The sequence below is a fragment of the Pollicipes pollicipes genome, unplaced genomic scaffold (assembly GCF_011947565.3).
Source record: "Pollicipes pollicipes isolate AB1234 unplaced genomic scaffold, Ppol_2.1 Scaffold_4740;HRSCAF=5597_pilon_pilon_pilon, whole genome shotgun sequence".
NCBI lineage: Eukaryota > Metazoa > Arthropoda > Thecostraca > Pollicipedomorpha > Pollicipedidae > Pollicipes > Pollicipes pollicipes.
In genome coordinates this window covers 1871535-1882259 of record NW_023596545.1, presented here as the reverse complement: position 1 = coordinate 1882259, position 10725 = coordinate 1871535, and the positions used below count along the sequence as shown (strand labels likewise).

The 10725-nt window shown below is 48.3% G+C and overlaps 1 protein-coding gene across 1 annotated transcript in view; it reads right to left on the bottom strand.

Moving 5' to 3' along the window:
• Positions 1–10132, bottom strand: part of LOC119098865 (leukocyte elastase inhibitor) — a 47970-nt gene extending 37838 nt beyond the window's left edge. The window contains exon 1 of the mRNA XM_037221910.1: positions 9396–10132. Within this exon, the coding sequence (XP_037077805.1) occupies positions 9396–10132 (737 nt within the window). The remainder of the gene's footprint in view (positions 1–9395) is intronic.
• Positions 10133–10725: the final 593 nt, after the last annotated feature.

Here is a 10725-nt window from a genome sequence, read left to right as displayed (position 1 = left end):
AAGTGGACAAGACTGCTCTAGACAGCGTAATATCTCTGTTTAGTAAACTTGCTCCTTAATTCGTCATTTCTTGATTAACTCATCATACTTTGCACAACATTGGTTGAGAGTCAATTGACTGCTGTTATATTCGGAAATCGTGCGCACGAACGTCAGATGTGAACATCTAGGAAACCATTTTGTTCTTGGTCTTGGTCGACGTATGGCTAATGGAATGACAGAATTTGAATGAAATTATTATGGCGTCATGGATGACCGGGGACTATGATGTAGTCTCCAAAACAGTCAACTCATCTTCACGGACGTGTAGCTCAGGAGCTAGAGGGGTCTAGGTCTTAAGAAGCGCAGGGATGTGAACAACATCGAATGATCTTGAAGATGGGCATTCAGCTTAAAATCCCATGCAAATGTTGAACAGTCCCTTTAGTTCTTAGACTTTGTTGTGTAAGTACTAGGAAGTGGACGTATAGTTACTAAACGGAAACAATATGAGATAGTCACAAGTCATTTCAATAATGTTGGCTTCCAAAGATGTGTTGGGTGCCGATTAAATACGTCCATTTCCGCGTCACGGGTGTAACTTCACTGCTAGTTGGGGTGCAGCTGCATCCACAGCATCCCAGGAAAATTAAATTACACCTATGGTTCTTCAAGCATAGCATGAAGCTAACAGAACTTGTCCAAAGCATGTTCATAAGATGTAGCCTGGTGCTGCAAATAACGAGTGCCTTTCGTATTTTAGCACATATTTTACACAACGGAGGTCAAACCACGGTACGAGGGACCCATCCAGGCAAGTGAACTTGAGCTTTGTTTAAGGGCTGGCATGTTTGGCTCTTGATTTCATTGCTGTGCTTTAAACCCCATTTTCAAAACATTAAACGCCTTACAGGCATGGTGCCACCTTCTAAAATCTTGGGGCTAAGCCGATGAGGTTGACCTGTCACGTGCCCACAAAGCCTTTTTTCTCTCTGGATATTGGCCACTTCCATTTACATCTTAAGTTTAAAGCATAACTTTTAAGGAAATCAGGTTGCAATGTCCAAAAATGGCACATCATTATGGGCAACCAAATTAACAATCTACACGCAGCAGAGCATTGTACCTGCAGAAGACTCCCTGTTTCGTATTCTGGACTGTCAAGGGAAGTGTACTACCCTAGGGCCATATTTTTGTATAAAAAAGAAACATGCCCTATTGAAGCCTCAGGACTAGTTACGGCTAAAAATAGTACTGGGTAGTGCCACTGCAGCACCGTTAAGACATAATTGGGAATAAATTTGAATCATTTTCGAGTCAAAATCATGCCATCAACGCGGCCAACCCAGTGCTGCTATGCTTCTTTCCCTCGGTCGCTATCACCGTCGTCGTTGTCATGACAACCTACACGGGCACATCCATCCAGAGTGCTTTACGCTTTGTTATCATTTCTTGCACACACATTTTGACACGTTAGTTGTCTGCAGACATTACAGACACACAAGTTGGAAAAAGCGAGGCAAATGAAATGCGTTGCTTTCACATTGGTGAGCAGCGAGTCACATGAGATTTCTCCCGCGGAGTTGGCTACTGCAAATCACAATTCTGAGCTATTCAGAAGGATTTCGAGAAGACTGGCATCGCTGATCGCATTGGATGGGTCTGATGTAACAATAAGTGAACCTTACGAAAACGGGGATGCTCCCTTCAAGTGGCCCACTTAGAGCACACCTTTTTCGTGATCCTACGGACGGAATCATTAATGACTACAGCATCACTGGTCATGGTTTTCCATTTAACTGTCAGCTGAACACCATCCGTCATGGTTGCATGACAAACACAATTACCACTGTTGGGGAAATGATGGGTAACTTTCATCTAGGCCACCCAATGCTTCCGAAAGCTGCCATGCATTGCAGTGAATTGTTCTTTATTGCAGTCCAGGTGTTTTTGTGAGCAGCATATGCCAAAAATTTGCAGAAGCACTGATATATCATATAGAGATGCTGGCAGGACAAAATCATAAAGAGGATTCAGGGCACTATTTAGTACAAAATGGCACACTGTCAATGATGTGTCGAAGTTCTCAGTATACTAAAAATTGGGGTAAATTTCCCGCATTTTTTGGCCCGGTATTCCATTTTTGTTCCTATCCATTAGGGGAGAGGCTTAGAACAACACTCGAGTGGTTTCAAGTCAGCACTGGAGGGGCTCATGTTCCCCAAATAAAATATAAAGCCTACTTCTGCCTACAGCTGTCTAAACTACAAAACAGGATTGAATTCCTTTGTCTCCAGGAGTACACCTGCCACTTTCATGTGGGGCAAATGATCATCATATACTCTCTTACCCCTGCAAATACCCTATTTGACTATGACGCTGTGCATTCAAATGGCTTCACTCCCTGGGTTTTGCCTGCTTTTCTCTCCCTTTTTGGAAGAGGCGGTGCTGGAGCCCAAGTTGAGGGGGCTGGAGTCTGCCCTACTCCAAATGATAATAGGGAAACTGAACCCCTGGGGCTTTGACCTAAGTGCCTTCCCAGGCTATGCGCCAATGTGAACAAATATCTTTACTCTGCAGGCCCAGTTTGCAAACCATACTTTGGGTGCCAGGAAAACGTTTTAGACAGCCAGAGTCCTGATTCTGTCAAATAAAAGTACCAAAGCACTTTCTGACCTTGCATCAGACCTCTAGTAAAATCTCCTTGGATTTTCCACGGGGCCCAGAAACATAACATTTTTGTCCTGTCGGGTGGTGGTGGTGGGGGGGGGGGGGAGGGGGAGGGGCTTGATACAGACGACTCTCCTTGGATCCATCTTGGCATAAACTGCCATGCAATTACAATTGCACCATAACTTGATTCCTGATAACATAAGCTTCTATCTAAGATGCCTGCTAATCTTGCTGCTCCTGCCAATGGTTTTCAAGGCTTAGCGATGTATTCAATTATCACTTTGTACTTTTGCGTCATTTATTCTGATCCTGAGTTTCCATCCTGGACTGACACATTGATGGGGCCACCCTGCACCTTTAAAGGCTACCGCAAATTACAGTCAATCTTTCTTTATCCCAGCACAGGCGTTATCATTCGAAAACATTGCCAACCATTTGCAGACTGGCTTAAAAAATAAAGGAGTTAGCATGTCAAAAATATTAGATACATACGGGTACCTATTTATACGATACCTATTTGGTACAAAATTAACATGATACCTATAGTGATGTTTTAGTACCTATTAAATAACATACCAACAATTAGGATTATCGTTCAGTATTTTTCGGCCCAGTATTCCCACTTTACTCAGACGCATTGAGGGGTCTCAGAGGAGCAGGGGAGAGGGAGCTCAGGCCCCCCACAAAAATATGTAAAGTGGGCTCCTGGTGTTCCCACCAATCGGGTATATACTTTACAAATTCCGAATAAATTGCGAATAACCATCTTTTAAGCCAAGTAGTTTCAAACGGAACCGAACAAAATCTAACTATGACGCACACGATTTGAATCAATTCCCAATCCGATGCAGTTTAATAACCACTGGAGCCGAACGTATTCCAGTGAACAAAGAATCTCATAGTCGGATTTGATCCGCTGGAATCAAGCACAAGTCTGCTGATAACAAAGGTGAGAATGATGAAGCAAGAATGGTGCCACGTGCAATCAGTATCAGCAGGGACAGTTGCGACCTAAGTCGGAACGTACAACCATATTTATGTTGCTTCTTTACACCATGTGCTCGCGTAATATACACGCATTTCACATGTGGAACATGACGTGCATCAGCAGTTCCTGCATCCACCAGCGTGCCTCGCCTGCGCCCACACTGCCAACGAAGAGCGGCGGTTAAAAGCTGAATACGATTCAAGGCGGTTATAAAAAATCGCCAACCTCTATGCAGGAATCGTGCCCGGCAGACATAAGTCTTATCGCATGCCGGATAACTTGAGATAACCAGGCCCGCTAAAGTCCCAATATCTCGCTGGCGTGCTGAATGCTGACATCTCACAAACATGATCGTGATTCACTGCGCCAATCTGAGCCCCCTGAAAAATAAACCTAAGTTTTTCTGACACGTTGTGACGTGATCTTGTGCGATGTCGGAGCCACTTCCTTTAAAATGATTTCTTCATTTCTGGCATACGTGTCCCTTTTGGATTCACTGATTCTGTGGCCAGGAATTATGTATCTGTGCTTTTGTATGGGTGCACACTTTTATCAAATGAGAAAATGTTGTCTGATTGTGGGATGCTAGGCCAACAATAGCCACACCGTGTGTTGAGAGTCCATAAATGTGTCCTAAATGAAAAAAAATTTCACCTGCTGAGGAGAACTGATCGTACCTGTGCATTGCGAAAACAGGTGATCAAACGCGTGTCGTTAATTGTAAGTTATATATTTAGTCCAAGCAAAGAGGAACCCTCAGCCTAAGGACATCTACGGGGTGAAGGTTTTTGGCTTGTTCTAAACAAACTTACAACCCTAGATGACCTGAGGCCGAAAGCTCGGTATCCTATTTTTGCTTTATTCAGACATATGAAATACAGCCATCTTCATACGGTTGACCATCTTTAACTTTGTGCCATCATGCCAGAAAACCTTCGTAACCTAAAACTTCATTTGTCGAGCCGAACCTTTCAGCATAAGATATGGGCACACGATTTGCATCGTGTATTATTCAATATTAACGTGACCAGATCATCTAGAAACTTTGACGCTTCCATCACATTCCCTTTTCTCAATTTTCAAAAACGACTGTCTCACGAAATTGCTATTACGAAAGCAGTTTGATAGCATGCTATGAAATCATACTTCGAAGAAAAATGAACATAACAAACTTACCACAGCGTATTTTTCTCATGGCACTTCCAAATGTCCTAATCGCTCGCGTCACCTAAGAGAAAAAGCTGCACACCAGGTGTAAAAGTTGACAGAACAATTCACAAACTCATGGCAATTAGCACGCATCGGAAGATGTCGGGCGTCCCTTAATGTGTGGATAAAATGTCTTGTCGGTGTCCTCTAATGTACGGCATGCTTGGACTACCACCACGTTGTTTTGAGAGCAGTAAGCAAACTGACAGGACAGTGAAATTTATTTTACGCACAAAGTTTGTCTTAAACACTGTGATGCCAGTTTTTAACTATAAATGAAAAGGAAGAGAGTGAAATTTTAATCTGTATATCACTAAAACGTGCTACAAATGTCATCCCTCTACCTCATCTCAACAGGCCACAAGTCATATCTTCTAAAATCGCAGGCATGAACTGATGGCTTGACACTGACGGAGTAAAAATATTAGATGTTTTAAGTCATGGGAAGCGCCCTAATTTCACTACACTACACAAAATGACAACCACTTTTCGAAAGCGTCACAATCGTCACGGTATCACAACCCGTATTCAAGAAGCAAAGGCAGTCTCGTAAATGGTGTTTACAGTTTTAAGTGGATACATCATGCCATAACACGGTATAAATACCACATCGTAGCTTTGGACTGATCCAAATTTCCTTCTCACCACCATTCCTGCTCGATCCCGACACCATCGCCGTGCCCTTTGTGTGACGCTGCGTACAAGCAGGGTAGCAATCGCACGTTGTCCACAAACATTTGTCCTTTCATTGACCACAAAAAATTGCACCAATGATGTCCAGAAAGTCTCTTTACATGTAACATAGCCTGCTGACTGCAGTCATCTGCTCATCTGACGTAATATGTTCACATCAAATTATTTTTTTCACACGGACCTGTTTGCAGATACATGTTTTGGAAGAAATGGAAAAGCAGACAGATTTAACACGTTTGTGAGACATGCATGTTAAAACTAATAGAAGGCACGGCCATGGTGAAACGTATGTATGTATCATATGTAAGAGCCCTATTATTGCGTTGGTAAATTGCACATTCCTCAGGGGTAAATAGACCAACTTTATGCTACTACTGTTCTAGTTTCGAAAACTGCTACGCATTTGATACACCAGTAACTGCAAAACTGTCTCGACAAGTGAACAAGACAAGAACAATGAAAGATACAGAGTTTCCTATTCATTTCCTTGAGATGTGTTGTTGACTGAGAGTTGTGATGTGTGGTGTGTGAATGAAACAAAAAAGTTTGTGCGCGTTTCACCCTCACAATTACAGTCCAATGCGGTATGTAGTTTTATTTGAATGACCCATCGAACTACTCCTCGATTAAATCAGACAAGGTATGAAAATTTGTGTTGTTAACATGACTTTTTCAGTGAACGCTTTACCGGCAGTTATTAAATTTGTGCAACCCGGTTTACTAGTATATTTTATCTGCTAAGGTTTTGATGTCACTGGCGCCGCCGCTGTAAAAGGGAAGATAAGATTTTTCATAAATGTATTATTTGTGGCTGCACTTTCTGTTATTTGCATGGTTTTGAAAGCTAAAAGATTGCATAATACCTTATTTTGCTCATAACTTTTGACTCACATGAATCCGCCAAGTCTCGCCCACAACAAGTTCCGCGAGCTCACGTGGGTCAGATTTTGACGAGTTGACGGGTTGAAAGGTTACGTCTCTAGTTTACACCGAGCCCGGCGCGCATGCACCACCGCCGACTCTACTCGCACGCACCACTGCCGATCATGCGTGTGTACAGATCCCGTCTCACGCGTACCGAGCCCGTACCCCTTGTACAGGGGCCGCGGCACGGGCGCAGCCGTGGCCCGGTGGCCGGCGGCCGGGCCAAATTCGGAGCCCGCTATCTGGCGGTCGGACTCGCCGCCGATACCGGGGAGAGCGATGCCGTTGTCAGGGGGACGTGACATCAGCGACACCTCCGCAGATAATCAGCGGCCTGCTGGGGCACCGCCGGCCGTCCGCGCCGAGCGCGCCGCCATACATGGCGCCGCTGGCGACGGTCGCCAAATGCGCCCGCGCAGCGACCGGCGTCCGGGCCCGGTCGCCAGATCTGTTGGCGGCGGTCCGTGCCGCGGTGACGTTACCGTTACCTTCGCCGTTTGCGTACGATCGTGCCAGGCCCTTTCCGGAGGGTGTCACGTGAGTAGCCAGATTATTCTAGTGAGCTACTTTGAAGGACTAAAGCTGAAGTAATTCACGGGAGCACAGAAGAGTGCTGGAAGTGAATGGGGAGACATAAGCCTGCCTCTCCCCACGGAGTTGGTTTGGGGACTCCACTGGGTTCTGGCCGCCGATCCGGAGCCCTGGCTTAGTCGAGGCACATCAAGTCATAAAACTGAGGCCCGTTGGCAGTGTCCGGTAATAGATCAGTTTTTGTTCAGTTAATAAAAGGAACGCTCTGAGAAGTGTTTGAGAGTGATCCAGCCGATGGGTCTCTAGAATGCAACAGAGATTTTGCCGATGAAGAACTCTCGTCTTGGTGTTCAGTTTTACATGACTATGATCAATGCTCGGTGTTATGGCACGGAAGAAACACGATGTTGGCACGTACTGAATACCCTTTTAATCAGAATACAGGAAGATATCGTCAAGTGGCTGTCTGCTCCCGCAGCTCCATCGCCTGCCTTACAAGTCACCCATGGCGGCACCTGGCTTCGAGAAGCTTTGAGCGCTTGCAATTTGCCCCTGACTGGGATGGCCTGCAGCAGGTGGCGGCGGCCGTTCTATATCAGATTGGGTCAGAGAGCAGGGCAAATCGTGCCGAGCATTGCGGCACGTTACACTCTCGCCACAAAATTCTACTGAATGCCGGCCAGCGTGGCGGAACTTTGCTATCAGATTGTGGGGTCAGGGTTCACAAACAAGCACTGCTTAGCGTGAGCTCTGATCCCAGAAATCCACCCAATCAGAAAGGTTCGGGCTAAATTGATAAAAGCAAAACAAATTAATCCTCTAAAACATCCTCTAAGACGAAAACGCAATGGTTGAACAGACATGCCGGCGACCAAAACCGGGGGCACCAGGTGGTCGGCTGGCGCTCGGCTACGGCGATCGTCACGTCCCAATCCGGACCAGAAAGGAAACGAAAACGGGGTTTAACGCTCGGCCGCCCGGGGGATTGCAATCGCTCCCACTCTGATTTTGTGGGAAGACTTCTGCAGCGATCCAGATCGTTTCGCATTCGCTAAAACAACACATTCGAGGAACGATCATTTTGGTCCTGGGTCAGGTCACGAAAATGCGATGTCATTTCTGAAGGAAGCCCAGCCGTCTGCGCTTCTGGAGACAACGTTATGATATCGCCCGTCATAGCTTGAATTGCTCAGTGAATCACACCAACATTGCATCATCGTTACATTAACTTTGCATTAGTTAAAAGATACCAGCCAGGGTCGATCGCACGATACGAGCCCGCGTCTGGTCATCATCATACGTGACACGCTAGGTCCAGACCTTAGGAGGACATCATTTTAATGACCATGGTGTGAAAGACATAGGAGCATTATGGCTAAGCCACAGGATCTCAAAGACATCAAGCAATTTTCACTTAAATTCGCTAAAATGTGTTCGCTTAAATGTGTTACGTGATTTTTTAACCATTATCCTGTGATAACAAACGGAGGGGCAACAACTCTACGAGGATCACTGCTGGCCGAACACCTCAGGCGGTGCCATGGTGTTCACAGCACACTCATGTATGTTATGGATGCCGAACAACTACCGCTCACTTCGGTGCAGCTCTACCTCATACGCGCGGCCACACTGCAGCTGTGTCGCGCGAGTTATTTAACAAATGGCTTTTGTCTATGCATGTTAAAGCTTGTTCCCTGAGCTTCCAAGCACCAACGCTAAATTTTTAAGCAATAGATGCTGTTCAAGGCTTGAAGCATTTCAATCAAATCATCATTTCAACCGTTTCAATTTCCCACCGCGCACCGCAGCGCACCAAGCGTCATGACAGAGCCTCTCGTCAGACCTCGGAAAGCCTCGTATTAAACCAAATGGCCGCTTGCAGCACCACACGACGTGCCTCTCACACCCCATAATATAGCCTCTCACCGTGCCGAATGACGTAAGTTTTCACGTCTCACAACACGGCCTCTCACTAAGCCATACAATAGTCTCTCACACTGCACGAAAATGCACAACACATAGCCCACACTCACTACCGTAAGACACTCTCTCACCGCTCCCACGGCACCAAACGGCGCAACGCTCGAGCTCGGCCAGACAGCGCACTGCAGCACGCTCAGTACACCCTCTCACCACACCGGCAGGACTCCTAACCCATCCGGCGCTAGCGCTAGTGCTTACCTCACCACACCGGCAGGACTCCCAGCCCAACCGGCGCCAGTACTAGTGCTTACCTCACCACACCGCCAGGACTCCCAGCCCATCCGGCGCCAGCGCTAGTGCTTACCTCACGACACCGCCAGGACTCCCAGCCCGCCCGGCGCCAGCGCTAGTGCTTACCTCACCACACCGCCAGGACCCCCAGCCCACCCGGCGCCAGCGCTAGTGCTTACCTCACCTTTGCGACGGCTTGGAGAAGAAGAGGCCCTTGCTGAAGGTGCGCGCTGGATCGAACGGGTGCATCCAGCTGCCGTGGAAGTGAGCGCGTGAGACCAGCAGCAGTACGGGGTTGTCGGCCAACGCCGCCTCCAGGTCCGGCAGCTGGCGGACGCCAGAGCCGACGGGCGAATCGGGGCCGGAGCCGGAATCGGAGCCGGAGCCGGATCCGGCGGCGGACATCAGCCAGGTGGCCAGGTCCTCCTGCGCCGAAGGTGCTCCGAGGTTGAGATAGTTGACAGAGCGGCGGTAGAACTCGTCGAGCGCGCGCGCGTAGACGTCTGCCGGCGTCACCCCGTTGGTGAGCAGCAGGTCGGCATCCTCTTGGAAGTGGCGGTAGTAGTAGGGGTTGTCCAGCACTTGCGTCACCTCCTTGAAGGCGCGCTGCACGCTCGCGTAGCTGATGTTGTGGAAGCGTAGGACAGCGCGCAGCTGCGCCGACGACAGCGACTCTGAGCCTGCGCCGAGGAACAGCATCGACAGCAGCGAGAACACCGAATACGGCGAGATCAGCAGGTTCTGCTGCCGGTCGTCCGTCACGTTGGCCAGCGTGCCGTACATGTTCAACGTGAAGTCGAAGTGGGCGCGCGACAGCAGCTGCAGCAGGTCAGAGCTGGCCGTGCAGCTCCAGACGGCGACGTAGCTGGCCAGCAGCAGCGCCAAGCCCCAGCGCCGAGAGGAAGCCAGCGACGGGATCATGGTAAGCCTGCGGGGAGCGACACGCGCCCTATCAGACGCGGTGACGCTGCGACAGCGCTCAGGCACGGCGGCATCCGTCCCACGACATGACACCGATGCAGTGCCAACGGTCATATCAGGTGACACTAGCTAGACACGGCCGCGGCGCTAAGACATGATGTAGCGACAGCCACGGCGGTGCTGACACTGCAACGCCTGTCATACACCGGGGCCAGTTGGCGTTGATGAGACGCGGCAGCCCAACCAGCAGCCTGGTTTCGATCCCAACCGGGATATTTCGACCGTTTCCCAACTTTCTGGCTGAGGAATGACTAAGATGGGCGCCGAGAGTGTGATGCTTTGGTTGAGAGTGCCAAGCTGCTCCGAGCCGTTTCGCAATGTTTCCCAAGGCGACGTGTCCGGAGCGTTCCTCGAACCGCTTAGAGGAATTACGCATCGGAAAATGTTCCACCCTATCGAGATTTGCCTGCTTTTCCTCAAACGGCCGGCCGAGCGTCTCCCGAGCCGCCTTTGGTGAAGACGTACTGAAACATATTTTTCGACAAGTAAATCTCGAGCATACCGGCCAGGATGTCTCTGGAAATCCCAAGTTT